Source organism: Pristis pectinata, chromosome 12, assembly GCF_009764475.1.
Source record: "Pristis pectinata isolate sPriPec2 chromosome 12, sPriPec2.1.pri, whole genome shotgun sequence".
NCBI lineage: Eukaryota > Metazoa > Chordata > Chondrichthyes > Rhinopristiformes > Pristidae > Pristis > Pristis pectinata.
This window is the reverse complement of record NC_067416.1, coordinates 41962144-41984864: the sequence shown is the minus strand read 5'-3', so window position 1 is coordinate 41984864 and position 22721 is coordinate 41962144. Positions and strand designations below refer to the sequence as shown.

The 22721-nt window shown below is 41.2% G+C and overlaps 1 protein-coding gene across 1 annotated transcript in view; it reads right to left on the bottom strand.

Moving 5' to 3' along the window:
* mypn (myopalladin) overlaps positions 1-22721 on the bottom strand; it is a 193356-nt gene that overhangs the window by 4490 nt on the left and 166145 nt on the right. Inside the window, exons 17-19 of the mRNA XM_052027770.1 lie at positions 22197-22404; positions 9878-10043; positions 8696-8829 (exon numbers count right to left, since the gene is read on the bottom strand). Of these exons, the coding sequence (XP_051883730.1) occupies positions 8696-8829; positions 9878-10043; positions 22197-22404 (508 nt within the window). The remainder of the gene's footprint in view (positions 1-8695; positions 8830-9877; positions 10044-22196; positions 22405-22721) is intronic.

Here is a 22721-nt window from a genome sequence, read left to right as displayed (position 1 = left end):
TCCTGGCACTAGGGAGGCAACAGACAAAGGAACCAGAGTCCCTTCTGCAGCCACAGAATCTCCTGTCTGCCCCCCCCCCCAAACTATCGAGTCCCATATCACTATAGTCCTTTCTGCCTCCTTCCTTCCCCACTGAGCCTCAGAGATAATCCTGGTGCCACATACCTGGCTACTGCTACCTTCTCCTGAATGGTCATCCCCCCCACCCCCCCAAAACAGTATCCAAAACAGTATACTTGTTTTCGAGAAGAATGGCCACAGGGGAATCCTGCACTGTCTGTTTACTCCCTTCTCCTTTCCTGGTGGTCACCCAACTACCTTCTACCCATACCTTAGGTGTGGCCACCTGGCTAAAACTCATATTGTTGAAACTCTCAGCATCTCAGATGATACTGAGTGCCTGCAGCTCCAGCTCCTTCATGTGGTCAGTCAGAAGCTGCAGCTGGGCACACTTCCCACAGGTGTAGTCCTCAGGGGCACTGGAAATCTCCCTGATCTCCCACATCCTGGAGGAGGAGCCTGCCAATGCACTAACTACCATCTGAATGCTCTAAAATTAAAAAGGAAATTCAAGGTACCTTTCCTGCGCCTCCGCTCACCAAAGCCACATGAGCCAAGGTCTCTTAACTTACCACTCAAACACTGGCCCACTCTCACAATGGCCACTCTGCTAGAGCTTGCTTTCCTTTTATTGGCTGATGTGTCTCACAATTAGCCAATAAGAAATGCTTTCCCGAGAAGCTCCTTTAGCCAATCAGAAGGGCTCTTTCTTTTTTAAGCTTCCCGCTGCTGCTCCGCCTCCTGCCTCTCAGCACCTCAAAATGAGCACAGTATAGCACAGAAACAAGCCCTTCAGCCCTCCATGTCCGAACTGACCTTTTTGCCTATCCACGCCAATCCAATTTGCCTGGATTAGGTCCATAACCTTCTCTGTGTTGCCTTTCAAATGCCTGATTAAATGCCTCTTAAATTTAGTGATTGTATTCAATTCCACCACTTCCCCTGGCAATGAGTTGCAGATATCAACCACCGTTTGATAAACTTGCCCTATCCTCTTTAGATCTCCTTCTTCACAGTTTAAACCTATGCCTTCAAGTTTTTGATACCCCTACCTTGGGAAAAAGATTCTGACTATATATCGTACCTATGCCTCTCATAATTTTATATACCTCTGTCAGGTCACCTTTTAGCTTCCTTCATTCCAGTGAAAACAAACCTAGTTATACAATCTTTCCTTTCATTATGTCCTCCAATCCAGGCAACATCCTGGTGAATCTTCTCTGCATTCTCTCCAGTACAATCAAATTCTTCCTTTCATATGGTCACCAGAACTGCACACAATACTCCAAATGTGGCCTAAACAGTGTCCTGTAAAGTTTAAACATGAAGTCCAAATTATTATATTCAATGCCCTGGCCATTAGCCTTATTTACCTGTGTTGCCACTTTCAGGGAACTAAGGACTTATACCCCAAGGTCTCTCTGTTCAACAACATTCCTGAAGGCCCTACCATTTAAAGTGTACGACCTAGTCTCATTTGACTTGACACAATGCATCACCTCGTACTTGTTGGGGTTAAATTCCATTTGCCAGTGTTCTGCCCAACTTTCTATCTGATCAACGTCCTGCTATAGGGTTAGGTAATCTTCCTTGCTAATCACAACCTCACCAATTTTTGTGTTATCCAGAGACTTACTAATTATATCTCCTACATTCACATCCAAATCGTTGATAGGTAGCCCAAACAACAAACATCCCAGCACCGATCCCTGTGTTACACCACTGATCACAGACTTTCAATCAGAAAAGCATCCTTCCACAACGACTGTCTGCCTCCGATCACCAAGGCAATTTTGGATCCAATTAGATGTTCACCTTGGATCCCATCTGCCTAATCTACTGGACCAGCCTACTATGTGAGACCTTGTCAAAAGCCTTATCAAAATCCATAGACAACATCTATAGTCCTGCCTTCATCAATCTTCTTAGTTATCTCTTCAAAAAACTCATTCATATTAGTGAGACAGGATTTCCCCTGCACAAAGCCATGCTGACTATTCTTGATTAGTCCTTGCCTTTCCAAATGTACATAAATCCCATCCATTAGAATTTTCTACAATAATTTCCCTACCACTGATGTAAAGCTCACTGGGATTTAGCTACCTGGCTTATCCAGGCTGCCCTTAAATAACAGAACAGCATTAGCCATCCTCCAGTTTTCTGGAATCTCAACTGTGGTTAACAAAGATGCAAAAACCTCCATCAGAGCCCCAGCAATCTCCTCCCTTGCTTCCCATAGCATCCTAAAATATATCTGATCTCACCCTGGGGATTTATCCATTCTTATGCATTCCAAGATATCTAATGCCTCCACCTTCTTAGTATGGATATATTCCAGAATATCAATATACCCCTCCCTGAACTCAATATCTTCCACATCCTTCACTGTGTTATGCACAGAAGTTAAATCATGCAAGCACATTTTTTCACTACCAGTTCTTTCTTGCTGCCTGCTATCATGCATTGCTTTCTCCTGTAATAATCTGTTCTAAGAATGTTGAAAGTTCTTGATTGGTTCTTAGAAAAGTTGAGCCAATCAAGGTTTCTTTTTGTCTGAAAGGCAGCTACAAATGCTGCATGTTCCTTAAATGCAACACTTCTTTACATGCAGATCTCTATTAATATTTTTCATTATGAATTAGAGATGCTGTTTTATTGTGATGGTAGTACTGTGGCATGTAATGCCAGCATATCACTCTGGTGCTTTGATGGAAGCTTTGCTAACTGCAGCCTCTTTTTTTAAGGTCCAAAACCTGATTGGTGAAGGTAGGGAATTCCTGAGGCCAACTTGTGATGGCTGATGTCTCATAAGATCAGCATGTGCATCTTTTAAAAATATTTCAGACATTTTGAATTGTAATATCTCAAAACGGCTAGACTCAAAATTTTAATTTCAATTGATGTCAATAGTAAATCCTAATGGGAATACTAAAATGAATAAATGTTGTTTCCCTCAAGTCTTTCAAGGCATTTTAAGAAATAATCACTTTGCTCCCATCAGTTATCCAAATAAATAATCTGAAGTCAATTTTCACTTTGTGCAATGTAAAATGTGTGATAATGAGTGGCAAACTACTTTATATCACTTCTCATATTCACTGAAGCAGTCTGCCATTGATTGATCTCTTTCAATTATTTTACATTGACACTGAAAGCCAAGGTGCAACTGTGTTGTGATAAGTTTGAGTTATCCAAAGAAACACCATGGTCAATGCTTAACCTGCTAAAGAGAGTGTCTAGAAGTTCATGTCTCACATTGATATTTTCGTACCTCCTAATGGTTGAAATGTTGACCTCCTTGGATTTTAATGTTGACTCTGCTTGGCCTTATTCATCATAGGATTGAGTGAGATGGAGGAAATGGTGCAAACTTTGAAAGATTGGCCCAATATTATCTTGGAGGGATGTATGGTATGGGACAAGGTGACTGCGATTATAAATTAGAAACTCTGAAGTACAAGTTTATAGATAACTTCTTTGAGTGAAAGGGACTACTCATGACCTCCAAGCCCAAAGTGTTGCTCTGGGGTTTTGTGTTGATATTTTAGAAGCTTTAGCTCTGTTAGCATATGAAAAAAGAAGAAAGAAGAGAACTTGGCTAACTCTCAAAAGCAAACATGGGGACCTGTTCACTGTGTTATAGGAAGCATGGCAAAGTTGCGCTACCTGCTGCTTAAAATGACTTGTATGTAGCCAAGCATTGCTCAGATTCTTCACTGCTTGTGTACATCAGTAGGGAAGCTTGAGACAGCAAATGGTTAGTTCTACTAAAGGACAGCTGGCAACTCTGAAAGGAGTGGAGTGTGTCTGCAAGAGATGGAATAATGAATCTATGCTCTCATCCTTTGAACAATGGCTGGACATATGAGAAAAATGTACTAAACCTTTCAGACTGCACAAAAGGTATTGGTGGAAAAGATAGAGAGGAGAGACATCCTGTACAGCCAGATGACTTAATGGGACAGTGAAAAGTAGTGGCTATGGAGATTAACACCATATATAATGCTTCAAGAACATGAATGGAGTGCAGGAAGAGGCATAATGATCTCATAAGGGTTATCAAGGTCAATGAGTTCTTTTTCAAATGACACATCTTATGAACTGTATCACCAGCCTCAGTTTCTGTTCAATTTGCCATTACCTCCAACTTACCAACTATCTCTGTGAATTAATACTCAAATCTTAAATTCAAATGATTTACAGCAGCCATACAGCCCTTTCCATTCTCTCTCTCTCAAACACACACACACACACACACACACACACACACACACACACACACACACACACACACACACACACACACACACACACACACACACACACACACACACACACACACACACACACACAACTCTGCAAACCCCGTAAAACCACTGAAATATATTGCAGAATATGATGACAGTCATCAAGAAAGAACCGGTAGTGAAAAAATCTGCTTGCATGTTTTAATTTCCACGGATAACACAGTGAGGGTCATTGTGGAAGAGGCATCATTGAGGTAATGCCATTGGTTGAACTGAAATGATCAATGGACCACAGAAGAGAGGTGTATGAGGTTCCAGTGGTGTATGCTTTTTAATGTTTTTCATGACAGAATGGGCCTCATTGCACACCTGCTGTGCACATGTGCGTGGATTCATAACCCGAATCATTTCATGACTGGTCAATTTCTGTTGCCTGCCTTTGCCTTCCCACAGTGCTTCTATAAGCATAGCTTTCCTTCTCCCTGCCAAACCAGTTTAAACCCTCCACAACTACAAAATCTACTTCAGAGGATATCGATGTCAACACTGAAAATCAAACACAAAGGATGCTGGAAATCTAAAATATAAGTAGGAAATGCTGGAAATACTCAGCAGATCAAGCTGCATTCAGGCCCTTCTCTTCGACCTGAAATGTTAACTCTGTTTCTCTTCCCATAGATGCTGTCTGACCTGCCGAGTACTTCCACCATTTTCTGCTTTTATTTGGTGCCAACACTGCTGAGGTACAACACAACTGGCCTGTGTAATTCGGAACTTCCCCAGATATGGTCCAAATGGTCCAAGAATTTAAAGCCCTCCCTGCTGCACCACCCCTCTAGTCATGCTTTCATCTGGACTAATCTTTGTTTTTACATTGACAGACACTGGAAGTAATTGGTACATTGCTACTTTTGAGGTCTCAATATCTTTCCTAATTCCTCACAGTTGACTGCAGGCCTTCCCATATCATTGATACTGATGCAGACCACAACCTCTGGTTGTTCAGCCTCTCCTTTCAGAATTTTTTGTAGCCACTCAGTAATATCCTTGACCCTGACACCAGAAAGGCAACATATCAACTTGGAGTCATGAGTGCAACTACAGAATTCTTGTCTACTCTCCTAACTGTAGAATCTCTCTTTACTGTAGAATGGCTCGCTAAAACTTTCTCCTCCCTCAATGTAAAGCTGAGTTACTTGGCTCTGACCATATTCCTCAGTCAAACCTTCTCCCCCAGAAGTATTCAGAGCTGAATACTGGTTAGACAGCAAGATGCTCTGAAGGTTCTCTGCCTGTTCTCATATTGTTTATCTGGCAGTCACCTGTTCCCTCTCAGCCTGCCCCGTCATGAACTGTGGGGTGATCTAGACACATTCTATCCACCAAACACTCAGCCTCATGGATAGACTGCAATGACATAAGCTGTCACTCAGGCTCCAAGATCCAGGGTTCAAGCTCCCCATCTAACAACAGTTCTGCATCTAGAATCATTGAGGAGTTCCCACAAAGCACTGGATGTGCATTTTATGGTCTGAAGTTCCTTGCCGGGCCTCTTTTCATTCAATTAACTCACAAGAGATACAAAAAATGTGTAATATTAAAACTAGATTAACTACCAGTTTACTTACCCTCATCAAACTTAAGGACCCTTAGGAGTATTGATGTATAGAGGGATCTTGGGGTGCAAGTCCATAGCTCCCTGAAAGTGGCAACACAAGTAGATAGGGTGGTAAAGAAGGCATACAGCATGCTTGCCTTCATCAGACGGGTGTTGAGTATAAAATTTGGGAAGTCATGTTGCAGCTGTATAAAACTTTGGTTAGGCCATGTTTGGAGTATTATGTACAGTTCTGATCACCGCAATACAGGAAGGATATGGAGGCTTTGGAGAAGGTGCAGAAGAGGTTCATCAGGATGTTGCCTGGATAGATAGTATTAGTTATAAGGAGAGGTTGTACAAACTTGGATTGTTTTCTCTGGAGATCAGAGGCTGATGGGCAACCTGGTAAAAGTATATAAAATTATGAGAGGGATAGATTGGGTAAACGGTCAGTCATTTTCCCAAGATGGAAATGTCCAACACTAGAGGGCATAGCTTTAAGATAAGAAGGGGAAAGTTTAAAGGAGACTTACATGGCTTTTTTTTCTACATAGAGAGCGGTAGAGGTGCCCGGAACATGCTGTTGGGGAGAGTGGTAGAGGCAGATACAACAGCAATGTTTAAGAGGCATTTAGGCGCACATATGAACAGGCAGAGAATGGTGGGATATAGACCACATATGGGCAGATCTGCAGTTTAACTTGGCATCATTGTTGGCACAGACATTATGGGCTGAAGGGCCTGTTCCTGTGCTGTACTGTTCTATGTTATATTCTACGTAATTTTATAATTCTTTGTTTAAACCAAATGCTGATTTAAACTAGAAGAATCTGTCCCCTTCCCTTCTTTTAAACTCACCCCACCTCTCCACCAGTGGTGTTCATTGCCATCAGCTGCAAAAGCCCTAAAATTTGGCATTCACTGTCTAATCATTTCTGCCTCTGTATCTATTTTCTCATTTAAGGCACTCCTGAAAGTCTGCTGCTCTGGACAAGCTTTTGGCCATCAGCTCTAATGTGGATCAGTATCAAATTTTGTTTGATATTGCTTCTTTGAAATGCATTGGTATGTTTTGCTATTTTAAAAGTGTTATATAAATATACACTGTAAATGATATAAAAAACATATTCTCAGTAACGTATCTCAAAAGAGTAATTTCCTGGCAACATTAATATTCCAGTGAAGCTGTGTTGGTATCATGTGTTTTCAACTCAGCTAAAGCAAGAGCCATATGTAGAAAAATCCTCTCCAGCAACATCTTGGCCTCACTTTAACATGACCATTCAGACAGCACCATTATAAATTTGTCCATAAGCCACTCCATGTCTTCTATTGTCCTGCTTCAATGAACAGCAACTAAATTCCATCATTGCAAATTTTGTGGAAGTCTGTAATGTAATATCCTTTCCAAGAAAACTTCAAGACTCCATTAGTTTAATAAAGATGTATAATTCAACAATGTACAGAGTCACAGAATGATCCAGCAAGGAAACAGGGCCTTGTCCCCACTAAGTCAGTGCTGACTATCAACCACCCATTTCCACTAATACCACTTACCTTCCCCACATTCTCATCAACTTCCCCAGATTCTGCCACTCATCTGCAAACAAGGGGCAATTCATGGTGGCCAATTAACCTATCAAATTATGGCTTTGGGATGTGGGAAGAAACCCGAGTAACCAGAGGAAATCCACGCAGTCAAATCAGAATGTGCGGACTCCTTGCAGACAACACCAGATGTCAGGATTGAACCTGGGTTTCTGAGGGAGCAGCTCTACCAGCTGCACCACTATATATTGAAAAGTATGGAAATATCGCCTTTATTTCCATTCTCTTCACTGAACATTCACACTTGCCTGAAACTAACTGAGTGGTAATAGCATTTTACAAACCCTGCTCCTGGTCCACAAGATCAGCTTCAGAAGGATCCTTCGGTGAATGCTCAGAACTAGGCATTAGATCCCTGTTGTTTGAGAGATGTATGGACATAATAGGACTTTGATTTGAAAATAGGAAATGTGGAATGATCTAGTTGAGGTGTTGAAGAATGATCAATGAAGTTGGTAGGGTAGATGGAAACTTTCCCCTTGTGATGGATTTCAAAACAAAAGGACATAACTTTAAAGTTAGAGCTAGGCTTTTTAGTGGTAAAGCCAAAATGTAGAACCATAGAACCATAGAAAACTACAGCACAGAAAAACAGGCCATTCGGCCCTTCTAGTCTGTGCCAAAACATTATTCTGCTAGTCCCATTTACCTGCCCCCAGCCCATACCCCTCCAGACCTCTCTCGTCCATGTATCTATCCAATTTACTCTTAAAAGTTAAGAGTGAGCCCGCATTTACCAGATCAGATGGCAGCCCATTCCACACTCCCACCACTCTTTGAGTGAAGAAGTTCCCTCTAATGTTCCCCCTAAACCTTTCCCCTTTCACCCTAAAGCCATGTCCTCTCATACTTATCTCTCCTAATCTAGATGATACATATAAAACAAGTTGGAAAGCCAACAGGTGCTTCAAATGATATGCTCACTGAAAATGTACCAGGTTAAAGAATAATGTAATACTTCATTCAAAGGATGGAGGAAGTCTAAAACTCTCCCCACAAAATAGTTGTTGAGTTTGGAGACAATTGTAAGGTTCTAAGAAGATAGATTATTTTTTAGAAGGGTGATAAAGAGTTTGGAACCAAGGTAGGGTGATGAAATTAATTTACAGATCTGCACAGTATCACGAATGAAAATCCGCTCTTATAACTGCTAAGCAGTGAACACTCAGATACAACTAACCATATAAATCCAGTCGAGCTGTGCAAGATGTAATTCCTGCTTCATTTTTGGCTGACACTGTATACCAACCAGCATCCTCCTTTTTGGTTGGCTGGATCAAGAGACAGACATACCCTGTGGTATCTCGGTGCATGCTGGGAAAGACAAATGCATGGTTTTAGTTAACTACGTATAAAACAAGTTGGAAAGCCAACAGGTGCTTCAAGTGATATGCTCACTGAATATGTACCAGGTTAAATAATAATGTAAATTATTACTCACATAGGTAACTTAACTTCTTTTTCAGTTACATTATAAGATTAAGTTTTTTAGTATTTTAGAAAAGTATTTTAGAAAAATAATTAACAAGTGAGGTCAAAGTGCTGAGCTTGTGATCTAAGGCTTTGACAAAGGAGGCTTTGGCAAGAAGGCTGACCGGCAATATGATAAGGCAAGGTAAGGTCTTTCCTCTTCTTTTCACCCAATAGTTACTAGAGGCTTGGTAATGACAGTCAGTGGAGTGGTATGCTCCTCCTAGGACATCAGGGAGAACTCAAATATCCCTGACGATTATGTTAGTAGGTAGTGTGTCCAGCTGCAGCTCTTGTCAGACCGCATGGATCAGTTGGAGGAGCAGCTGGAATCCATGAGGAGCATACAGGAGGCAGAAAGTGTCACAGATAGGAGCTTTATGGAGGTGGCTACACTGCAGGTTCAGCCAAAGAGTAGATGGGTGTCCACCAGGAGAGGTGGGCAGGCAGTGCAAATGTCCCCTGTGGCTATTCCCCTGCTTTGGATACTGTCTGGGGGTGGTTAGCCTGTCATAGGATAGCAGCAGCAGCCAAGTCAGTGGCACTATGATTGGCTCTCCTCTACAGCAGGGGAGGACAAAGAGGACAAATTCTGCTTACCTGGATCCAAAACTGTGACTACCAGTCTTACACTGCAACAGTAAGTTAGGTGTACCAGGCAAGCAAACAGGACATAACTTCCTAACTTCAGGCACCCGAAAGGGAGCTTTTCCCACTGGGAGCTTATTGGAAGCATAGGTGTTCTTGAATCAGATACTACATTGTACAAACATTTCCAAGGTGCATATCTGGCGGGTGAAGTTCCCGCAACTAATACAAACTAATATATTTACCAAGCAATTATTGTATGACCAGCAGTATGGCCGTGCTGTCTATTGGAGTTCAGACACACCTTATTCTTTCTCTGTTGGGCATGATTGTCTCATTGTCTTTCTTCCAAAAGATTAAGGGAGGTGGCATGCCCATCACTCTGCAGTCCAATCTGACTGGATGGCCCTCTGCTACTCCTGTGTTCTGCAGTTTCTCAATAAATATTGGTGCCCTTGTAATTTCTTTTGCTGCAAAACCGAACCAAACAAAAAGAAGAACAAACAAGTATTTTAGAACAATTTTAGAATACACTGATATTCATAAGTTTTATGTTATTTCTCCTCATACTATTTTTTCCACATTGATAACTTCCACCTCGTGTGGCCACTGGTCCTCCTGACAGGGTAATGATGTGATTTGTTTCAGTCAGATTTAACTTTATAACATTTTAACGGCCAATTGGGAGAATTCGGAGAAACAAAGCTCCAGAATACTTCCGTTTTTCTTCTTTGGAAATGGACAGGTAGAACTATGGAAAGCTTTAAGAAGCAGACCAAGACTGGACCCACGTTTCTTGTCAGATGTCCCACCTAGACTGATCCCACTCTTGTGTTTGCTTCCCAAACCCTTTAATATTGCTCCTTTTCAAGCAGTTATCTTTTAAATGGATTCATGGATTTGCAATGACAATAATTTGTGGCTGCACATTCAATGTTACGTGTAATTCCCCCCCTCCTTCTGTAATATTTCTTCCCAAGCATTTCTGTTCTCATGCCCTTTCTCTTTCTTTGAAACCTCTTTTGTTTCAAGTGTGCTCTCCTCTCTTTTCTGAATAAAACATTGCTCACTATATTCCCAGAATCTTAAATATTAGTTGACACTGGGGTTGAGGATTGAAACCCACAGATGTTAGATGGGATGGCTGTTTTATGAGGTTCTCCTGATAATTTTTTTTCATTTATGCGTTCATGAGATGTGGATGTCATTGGCAATGCCAGCATTTATTTTCTACGGCTGATTGTGCCTCCACTGAGAAGGTAATCAAGTGTCAATCACATCAGTGGGTCTGGAGTCACATATAGGTAGATCAGATAAGAATGGTAGATTTTCTGAAGGACATTAATGGACCAGATGGGTTTTTACAATGGTAGTTTCATGGTTAGCATAAATAGAGATATAGAATACAAAAGTAGGAAGTTATTTTGAAACTTTATAAAACATTGATCCAGTCATCTCACTTAAGGAAGGATGTGAAGGTTCTGGAATTTCTTTTGAGTAAAAAAAAATTTGAGAGGAGATTTGATGGAGGTGCGCAAGATAATGACAGTTTAAAATAGAGGGAAGCTGTTCTCATTAGCAGATGGTTCTAGAACCAAGATGACAGATTCAACTGTTCCAGACAGAGAGTAGTTATGATACAGACTCAATACCTGTAGGTGGATGGAGACAGTCTTTGGGGCCTTCCAAAGGGAATTGGAAAGACACTCAACCAGGACTAACTGAATTGGCCCACAGATCCATCATGGACGCTAATTCTATGATTCCCTTTCATATTAGCAGCTTTGACTGTGATCTTCTGACGGAGGAGGTGATGCAGAATTAGATATAAACTTTAGCACATTTCCATATAACATTAAAATGAACAGTAAAGGTCAGCTAAACATTTGAGCCCATTCCATTTGGTCATAATGGAATTGAGTATCATGATTCCAAAAACAAATGTCCACTCATCTGCAGATATACCAAGTAAAATGTAGCCCACAACAAGCCACATGCTTGCTCCACTTTGTGATGTTAGGTAAAGGAGAATGCAGTTTGTGAATGATGTCTTGGCCCCTGTGAGGGGCTGTCTTATGAGGAAAGACTGTGTGATCATATATTCTCTGCACTTCAGAAGAATGAGAGATAAATTTGTTGAAGCAGATATAAATCTGGAAGCATGGACAAGGTAGGTGCTGTGGTGGAGGAATCTAGAACTTGGGGGCACAGTCTCAGGTTGTAGTGTCAGCCATTTAAGGCTGAGATAAGATACAAGCACTTCTCTCAGAGAGTTATGAACCTTTGGAAACAAAACCCTGCAGATACTGGAAATCTAAAGAAAAAACAAAATGTTGGAAACACTCAATAGGTTATGCAGCAGCTATGGAGAGAGAAAGTGTTCACCTTTCATGTCCGAGACCCTTTGTCTGAACCAGGAAAGAAAGAAAACAAATTAATTATCTGTTGTCGAGATGGTTGGGGAAGTATATGTGGAACAAAGGTGATATCTCTGGTAGGTTGAGACCAAATTGGCTAATATGGCAATGGATGCTGAGTTATTCAAGGCCAAGATGTACACATTCTTGGACTACGAAGGAATCAAGATTGTAGAAATCAGATAGGAAAATGGAGTTGAGGTCAATAATCAGATTAGCCATCACCTTCTTAAATGGCAAAATAAGGTCTTAAGAAAGTGGTGTGCCAGGAACTGAATGAGTTTGTATTTTCAGCATTTTCTATATTTATTTTAATATATAAAGTTTTCTCACCAATGTCTCCATGCTTTCGACATGTTGTGTGTCTGGAAATCCACTGGTATTATTGTGCAATATCTCATTTGTGTCACACAGCTTGCTGGCATATGGCATGTGTCCACATGTTATACACAGAGTTTACATTTAAATAGTTCTTTAAATGGCAATCCTGATATTATATCTCACTAGCTCTTCCTGATATAATGGAAAATAGCTCCATGCACTTTATTAGCAAAAGGACTTATAGAGAAAGCTAGCATTTCTCTAGTTTGTGCCTACAGCTGAGCCTTGCTCCAAGAGCAGTATGCAAAATGCTATAATTCTTAAAGTGGTACACACCCAATATTAGATGAGTCACATGTGTTACATCAAGGACATTGGGATAGGAGGCACAGAGATGTATACATGTGAAGACCTTATCCACAGAGAGTTTTCAGAGACACAAAATCCTAGCTCAAGTTTTACAAGGTTGTCATCACTGAAGTATGTGACATTCTGCAGGAAAAGTTACAGCCATGCATTCAAGCCTGCACTGTTCTCATTCTGCAGATCAAAGTCATGGTTTTGCTCAATTTCCTGGCATCAGAAACTTTCCAGGCCGTAACCACTGATCTCTGCCACATCTCAAGTTTGCTGCTCGTCACAGTGTGAGAGAAGTCATCCAAGCATTGTACTGAAGGAGGAGTGATTTCATGCACTTTGATTTCAGTGAGGAGCAGGTGGCATTGTATGCAGGGGCTTTGCTGGCATTTCAGGCTTCTCCAAGGTCCAAACTGGCATTGGCTACATGAATGCCCATTCTAAACCTTTGAAGTATCTTCTCAATCAGCAATGAGAGAACTCTCATTGAACTTACTTTGAAATTCAGCTGCAATCAATGAACCTGTTGAGCAGTCCAAGAAACACAATGGGCAATTAATGATTGAGGTTACAAACAATCTGCTGGAAGAAATCAGCGGGTCAAGTAGCTTCTGGGGGAGGAAAGGAATTGTCAACTTTTCAGGTTGAAATCCTGCATCAGGACTAAGAGTGGAGAGGCAAGATGGCCAGCATAAAGAGGAGATGGAGAGTGGCAAGAAAGGATTCCGAGGCAATTGGTGGACTGAAGAGGGGTGTGAGATGACAGGCAGGTAGTGCCAGGTAGGCGAGGAGAGCAGGGATGGAGTTGGGAGACCGTGGCAGGTGAATGATAAATGGAGGCAGACAGAGAGAGGAAAAAGAGGAAAATAAAACCAATGGAACAAGGTGGAGCGAGGGGAATGTGAAGATAGGAGACAGCTGCAGGAGGGACCATCCTTTTAAAATCACTGGGGCCCCAGTTTCTGCACTTCCTTGAATCTCATCAGGACGCTGTTTCCTGTGCTCCTTTAAAACTTATTGTTTTGGAAATCTATTGATTTATTGTACTACTGTATTGAATAACATCTAAAAGAAGTGATTAGAAGTGTTTTGGAATATTTACTGGAGTGACATCCAGTAGTCCAGAAAATGTGCCTGGTTAACAGGGTTTCACTATATTTAAGAATGCTGTTCTCACCTTGTCATATCTAGTGAGGTCAAGAAGGCAACATCCATTATTAAAGATCCCCACCATCCAGGCCATGCCATCTTTTCGCAGCTACTATTGGGCAGAAGGTACCTGAAGTCCCACATCACCAGGTTCAAGAACAACTACTTCCCTTCAACTACTCGGTTCTTGAGCCAACTGGCACAACCCTAATCACTGCAGTTTAGCAACACTATGACCACTATGACCACTTTGATCACTTTGATCACTTTGATCACTTTGAACTAAAATGGACTTTTATTGTTCTAATTGTGTTCTTTCTTGTAAAAATTGAGTATAATTTATGTTTATATTTTTCTTGCGAATGCCACTTGGATGATGCTATGTGCCCGTGATGCTACTGCAAGTAAGTTTTTCATTGCACCTGTGCATACATGTACTTGTGCATATGACAACAAACTTGACGTTGACTTTTTCTGCATTATTCCCTTGTCCTTCAAAGCTTGCTACCATGCTACCTCCTCCTGAGATCTCCATAATGAGTAAGGTTAACATCCACCATTTACTAGTACCAGTGCTGACGTACTTGTGGGGGTAGAGAAATAAGATAGCTGCGTTTTCTGTGGAACATATGAATGGTGAGGCTCTCAGAGAGCCTTGGTGTCCTATCCAGCCTCTCTCTCACCCTCATGTGATACTATTGTCTGGCAGCCATGAACACTATGCATTTTAAGGGTTGAAGTCTGTTGTAATTGCAGCATGGCAACACGTTGGCAGTTGAATGGTCTTGATCAGACTGCTCCTGTCAGGTCCTGTGCAGCTAGTGATTGAAGACACTGTTTAGGGTATTTTTAGGAGCACTTTTACATGGCTGTTTGGAGCCAATTTCCTTAAGTTCTTGGAGCAACCCTATTTTGCGCCAGCAATGATGTTTTACTTTAGCTAAAAGGTTGAAATGCAATTTCTAAATGGATATCTGGAAGTTATTTTTTCAGCCAAAGTACAGTAGTGTAAATTCAGAATTACCTCCTCTGAAAGACTGTGGATATGGAAATAAGGGAAAATTTTAAGGTTGTAATTAATAGATTATTTTAGGTATGGGTAACAATGGATATAAATCAAAGGTAAGTAAAGGAAGCTAAGGTATAGATCAGCCAGAATTAGCACTGCCCCAATGGAGTTACAAGTCTGAGAGACACGATACACCATTGAGGAGGAACAATTGGAAAGAACAGAAGAGCAGGAAGAAGAGGAACCAAGAAGGGCAAACACCGTGCGACATTATGGAATTACTTAATATAATGACTAATCAATCAATGCATTTCACATAGTCCTTTGAGAGTTTTCAGAACTCTCTGAATAAAACAGTGCTTCTATAACCTCTGTACGCATACAAATAGGTTTCAGAATCTAAGTTGCTGTATTATGAATAAGTAGTAACAGGAGTAAATTGCAGGGGAGCCCACAAAGACAGAGGAGTGTTGACGCAGTGTGTGACTGTGAGAGACCCTAAATCACTCTCATCACAGGAGATAATCATTTCTGGACTATAGGAGGAGGGGATTGGCTTGAAGAGTACTTTTATTGAAGACTCCAGCCTGTCTTCTGCCACAAAAAGCATTCGCCATTGACGAAATACTGAGCAAGACAGTGACCAACAAACACTTCCCAGGCAGTCATTGATAGGACTGCAAAAGGAAGAGATTGGGGACTGGAAAAAAAGACTGAGCACAAACACAGGAAAATCATATAAGCCATTAGAGTTTTTTTTAAATCATGGCAGTCACAAGGTCTCTATTGAAGTCCAACAGCTTGCTACCATACTATAAAGGAGCACAATTAAAAATCAAATATATGCCACACTTTTTATGAAAACTATGGAGGAGCATACATGTGATGTTAGAGAAATAAATTGGTTTCAGTTTCCACAGAATATTTGGTATTTTGAAGAGACACGTGAATAGAATTGAATATTAGAAATATGTTAAAACAGGCTAGGACATTACTCAAGGATCATGGCTATGATGTGGCTTGGATATAATGGTTCAAGGGATGGTCTTAAGTGAAGTGCTCCGACAAAACAGTCCACCTAGCCATGCACAACTATTTCCTCATCTCCTCCTTCAGCCCTTTTGAGTATGGGATCTCCTCTAAGAATGACAAATGATAGTATTTAAGATACTTCTGGAAATGTAGATTAGTTCACATGTTGGCCTGTTGAAATAGTGAAAAATGCTGCTTCAGTATCACAGTTATGCATTCAATCAGAATGTAGGTAGATTCATGATCTTCACAGTACTTTACTTCTTCATTTGTCTAGCAGTTCCTGACTTGCAAGGGGTTTGCTATCCTAGCTTAATGCTGAAAGTATAATTTATCTCCCAAGTGTCTGATGACCACCAGCCAGCGATGGAAAAGACATAAGTGAGTGAAGATGAAAAACACAATCACTCTGCCTTGCAGCTACATCTACCAACTGAGATAATGAAATGGGAAATATTTTGCAGGCTGGGAAAAAAAGAGGGACTTATGTTTGTTTCAACATTAGACAGAGGTGCACAGCATCCAGACTGAAAAGAGAAGGATAGCACCTGTTAGGAGAGGTCAGATGTTAGTTCTGCTGCAGAGACCTCAGAAGATATATTCATGAAATGGGCCAGGCCACAGACTACCTTCTGAGTGTGTCCAGCATCTCTGTTGTTATTGCAGATGAATGCTGACTGGAATATATAACCAAGCACTTGGTGCACTTAAAGGTCAGCAGTCTTTGACCAACAACCACTGGGTAGGCACCTCATAGCAGCACCGGGCTCACAGAATGTAGGCACAAATGGAATGATTAGTTTACTTTTGTATGATTTTGCATGGTTTATTTTTTTAAATATGCATTTCTTGATTATTTTTATTTTTGCGTTGTCAGTAAAAAGGTGATGTGGTGGTTGTTGATAGATAACAGGTAAGAAGCACAGGACAGCTTTTGAAAGATGAAGTGCAGTTAAGGTTACTGGTGTCTTTCTTTAATTATTTCATCAAAACCTAAACAGAAAAGGGTTGTCTTCACTTATCTTCATTTCCTTGTTTAGTTCATCCACTTAGACTTTCTCCTCCTCTTACTCGAGTTCCTGCTCTTCAGCTTCTCAGCTGATGTGAGGAAGCAAGACCTACTCCCTCACATTGGCATTATAGCATAGCACTGACCATCCTACTAAGTATCCTGATACCCATGCATCAAGTATTTCACAGCTCCTTCAGTGTAGTCCAGGCAGCAGGAGCACTGCTTGAGTTTGCCAGTGGTGGAGGCTATAATGTTCCTAATGACAGCGCAACTGTCAGAGTAAGCTTGCTCTGCATGTGTACGTGGGTTTCAGACTCAAATCGAGTTATAAGAACGTAAGAAATAGAAGCAGGTGTAGGCCATTTAATACCTTGTGCCTGCTCCACCATGCTATAAGATCATGACCAACTTTTTACCTAGGCTTTGCTTTCCTGTAGAGATTTCTTGTTTCCCTTAATATCCAAAAAGTCTATCAATCACTATCTTAAAAATACTCAGTGACTGAGCATCCACAGTCTTCTTAGATAGAGAATTGCAAAGATTCACTACCCTCCAGGTGAAGAGATTACTTCCCATCTCAGTCAAGAATGGCCAACCCTTATTTTGAGACAGTGAGTCATAGAGCTACAGCATCAAAACAGGCCCTTCCGCCCAACTCGTCTGTGCCGACCAAGTTGCTCTGACTAAGCTAGTTCCATTTGCCTGCATTTGGCCCTTATCCCTCTAACTTTCCTATCCATGCAACTGTCCAAATGCCTTTTAAATGTCATAATTTTACCCACTTTTATCATTTCCTCGGAGAGCTCCTTCCATATAACTCATCACCCCCGTGAGGAAAAGTTGCCCCTCAAGTCCTTTTTAAATCTTTCCCTTTAAACCTGTGTCCTTTCTGTTCTGAATCAGAATCAGAATCAGATTTATTATCACTGACATATGACATGAAATTTGTTGTTCTGCGGCAGCAGTACGGTGCAAAGACATAAAATTCTATAAATTACAATGATAAATAAATAGTGCAAAAAAAGGAATAATGAGGTAGTGTTCATGGATTCATGGATCGTTCAAAAGTATGATGGCAGAGGGGAACAAGCTGTCTCTGAATAGTTGAGTTTGGGTCCTCCTTCCCGGTGTTAGTAATGAGAAGAGGGCATGTCCTGGATTGTGAGGTTCTTTAATGATAGATGCCACCTTCTTGAGACACTGCCTCTTGAAGATGTCCCCGATGATGGGGAGGGTTGTGTCTGTGATGGAACTGGCTGAGTCTATAACCCTCTGCAGCCTCTTGTGATCCTGCACATTAGAGGCTCCACACCAGGCTGTGATGCACCCAGTCAGAATGCTCCCCACTGTACATCTATAGATATTTGCAAGAGTCTTTGGTGACGTACCAAATCTTCTCAAACTTCTAATGATACAGAGCTGCTGGCATTCCTTCTTTGTGATTGCATCAATGTGTTGGGCCCGGGATAGATCCTCTGAGACGTTGACATTCAGGAACTTGAAGCTGCTCACACTTTCCGCCGCTGACCTCTCAATGAGGACTGGTGCGTGATCTCCTGACCTCCCCTTCCTGAAGTCCACAATGAATTCTTTGGTCTTGCTGACGTTGAGTGCAAGGTTATTATTGTGACGCCCCTTAAGCAGCTTCCTCATCGCCATCTGAGATTCTACCAACAACAGTGGTGTCATCAACAAATTTATAGTTGTTGTTTGAGCTGTGCTTAGCCACACAGTCATGAGCGTAGAGAGAGTAGAGCAGTGGGCTAAGCACACACTCTTGAGGTGTGCCTGTGTTGATAGCGAGGAGGAGATATTATTACTAATCTGCACTGACTGTGCTCTCCCTATAAGGAATTTGAGGATCCAGTTGCAGAGGTGGGTACAGAGGTCCAGGTTTTGAAGCTTGGTTATTAGTACTGAGGGAATGATGGTGTTGAACGCCAAGTTGTAGTTGACAGACAATAGCCTGACGTATGACTTGCAGTTATCTGGGTGCTCTAAAGCAGAGTGGAGAGCCCTCGACCCTGGGGAAAAAACTTTGGCTATTCCCCTTATCTATGCCCCTCATGATTTTGTAAACCTCTAAAAGGTCACCCCTTAGCCTCCTGTACTCCAGGGAAAAAAGTCCTAGCCTATCCAGCCTCTCATGAGGCTATGTAAACTCATGGTTCATAACACCTTAATCAGGAGGTGCAGCATCTACTCTGTCAAGCCTCTTAGGAATTTTCTATATTTCAATATCACCTCTCATCCTTTTAAACACAGGTCTAGTTTGCTTAATCACCGTCTGCATAATCTCTCCTCACAGGAGAAACCTAAAATTCCAGAAATCAATCTAAACTCCCTCTGTCACAAGCATGAAAGCACCCTTGGGTACGGAAGCCAGACCTGTACTTAATATTCCAGGTGCAGTCTCTCAAGGGCCATAAACAGATGCAATAAGGCATTTGTAGTCTTGTACTCAAATACATTTGTCATCAAGGCCAACGTACCATTTGCCTTCCTGATTGTTTGCTGTACCTGGATATTAATTTTCAGTGTTCCTTGTATGAGGACACTCAGGTCCCTCTGAATAACAACTTTTATTTGGTCACCATTTGAAATATATTCCACTTGTCTATTTTCTTCCACCAAAATGGGTGACCTAACATTTTTCCACAATATTTTCCATCTGCCAAGTCCTTGCCCATTCCATAACTTCTGGAAGCCTCACTGCAACCTCCTCACAACCCATAATGACACCCAGCTTTGTCCAATTAACAAAGTTGGATAATGTCTCCTCATCGAAATCATTTATAAAGATTGTGAGCAGCTGGGGGCCCAGCATTTATCCTGTGGCACCCCACCAGTCACAGCCTCCCAAATTATTATTCCTTCTCTCTGTTTTTTGTCTCCTAGTTAATCTTCAGGCCATGCCAGTATATTCCCTTCAATTCCATATGCTCTAATTTTGTTTCATAATTTCTTCTGTTGCACCCAATGAAGGCGTACTGGAAATCTGAATATATTACATTCACTGGTCCTTCCTTTCATTCTGCTAGTTACATCCTCAAAGGTCTCCAACAGATTTGTCAAACATGAATTCCCTTTCATTCATCTATCCAATCCTATTATAGTTTTCTAAGTGCCCCTAAGAGATTCCAGCAAATGCTTGTGCTCACTCAGGCTACTTGCCACTGGCAAGATTAAAAGAAATAAAATGTATTTCCTTTGTGTAGGTAGAAGTGCAGTGGTGCCTTGGAAACTGTTTGATCTAGGTTATATTTCAGGAATAGACTGGACAGAGTGAGATGCATTGAAGTTAAGATTGGTATTGGTATTGGTTTATTATTGTCACTTGTACCGAGGTACAGTGAAAAACTTGTCCTGCATAACGATCATACAGATCAATTCATTGCACAGCGCCTTGAGGTAGTACAGGGTAAAAAAAATAACAGAATACAGAGCAAAGTGTCACAGCTACAGGGAAGTGCATTGCAGGTAGACAATAAAGTGCAAGGTCATAACAAGGTAGATTGTGAGGTCAAGAATCCATCTCATCGTATAAGGGAACCATTCAATTGTCTTATCACTGTGGGATAGAAGCTGTCCTTGAGCCTGGTGGTATGTGCTCTCAGGCTCCTGCATCTTCTGCCTGATGGGAGAGGGGAAAAGAGAGAATGACCTGGGTAGGCAGGGTCTTTGATTATGCTGGCTGCTTCACCAAGGCAGCGAGAAGTATAGACAGAGTCCATGGAGGGGAGGCTGGTTTCCGTGATGTGCTGGGCTGTGTCCACGACTCTCTGCAGTTTCTTGCGGTTCTGGGCAGAGCAGTTGCCATACTAAGCTGTGATGTATCTAGATATGATGCTTTCTATGGTGCATCGATAAAAGCTGGTGAGTGCCAAAGGGGACATGCCAAATTTCTTTAGCCTTCTGAGGAAGTAGAAGTGCTGGTGAGCTTTCTTGGCCGTGGTGTCTATGTGCTTGGACCAGGACAGGCTATTGGTGATGTTTATTCCTAGGAACTTGAAGCTCTCAACCCTCTCGGCCTCAGCACCATTGATGTAGATAGGTGCATGTACACTGATCCCTTTCCTGAAGTCAATGACCAGCTCCTTTGTCTTGCTGACATTGAGGGAAATGTTTTAGTCATGACACCATGTCACTAAACTCTCTATCTCCCTCCTGTACTCCAACTCATCGTTATTTGAGATGCGGCCTACTATAATGGTATCATCTGCAAACTTGTAGGTGGAGTTGGAGCAGAATCTGGCCATGCAGTCATGACCATATAGGGAGTAGAGTAGAAGGCTGAGAATGCAGCCTTGTGGGGCACCAGTGTTGAGAATAATCATGCTGGAGGTGTTGCTGCCTACTCTCACTGATTGCTATCTGACTGCCATTTAGAGTGCTTTCCTTGCTATACTTTGGCATTACAGTTGTATCTGCAGCAGTTGGAAGATTTCACCCACTGAGGCAAAGATGTCTCATGAATTGATGCCTGGTGAAGTTCAGGTACAATAATTGCTCCCTGGAGGTCTTTAATGAAGATAGCCTCCTTCTGATATTTCTTTCCCCCTCCATTTTCTATTAGCTCATTATCCTGTTGTTCAAGGTCTCTTTTATTTTCCCAGCTATGTTCATTTCAAAGGAAAAGGCCTTTCAGATCACCCATGCCTACTTTGCACAAATTAGCAAAGAATGCACTTCAGCAACTGTTGTACCATTCCTTTTCACACAAGTAATTATTAAACAAAATTAGAACATATGGAATTGAAGGGGATATACCGAAGAGAAGAAAGTATGCTCAAAAAAGTCTAAGGTGCATCAGGAAATGGAAGAAATAATTCAACCATTAACCTGTTTAGTGTCTTTTATGCCACTTAAGTATTTTTTCAGTTTAAAGTAGGTAGTAGGTTAGAATTTGAAAAATGGCAGGATTAATGTCAATTTATCATTGTGCACCAACATCAATAATTAGCCTGGTCTGCTGGTTTCAATCAATAGGTACATAGACTTTCCTTTGGAATCTTGGTCACTAATTTTGAACATTAGGAGTCCACTTGGCAACTGAAAAAGCAGGTGCTTCAGAGCCCAGTGTCTCCTGCACAAATGGTAATTGCTAGACAAGGATTGCTACATTGTTCTCTCAGTTACACATCTTCAAAACTTCAATCAGTCTGCTCAAGCAAGGCTTTATCTTTGAAATCCACAAAGAATAGTTGTTATTATAATTTTAGTTTCTAACTTTTTTGACAAGTTGACAAATTCAGTTAGTTATCCAAATTAATGGAAACTTCCTATTTTAACAGAACTATATAAGTACACAAAAGGGTGGTCTTACCTACAATAGAGAGTTCTAAACTGAACGAATTTTGTCCCGCTTTGTTTGTTGCAATGCATGTGTAAGTCCCTGCATCGTTTGCTGTAAGATGATCAATCAAGAGCGAGTGAATTCCATTTTCACGCACCAGCATCTTGTGGGTAGCATCTGGCAACACAGGTTTACCATCTAGCAGCCACATAAGGTCAGGGTTTGGCAGACCACTCACCTAAAAGAAAGGGAATATATTTTAATATCCTACAAACCTCCTAAAACCAGAACTGTTCTGATTGACCATCTTTTCAATTTTACCTCCAACAATAAACATTAGGACTACTTACTTTATGATTTTATTAATTGATGTTGCTTCATGCAGAGATATATAAATTCCTTTGCTTCCCTACCCTTCTTTAGATCCTTATTTTACAACCTCATTTTTAATTCCAAAATGTAGTATCTCAGTTAATTGGGCTGAGATTCATTGGTCAATTATACACCAGTTCTCAACATTTATTAATGAGTTCTATTAATTTGATGTAGTCCTTC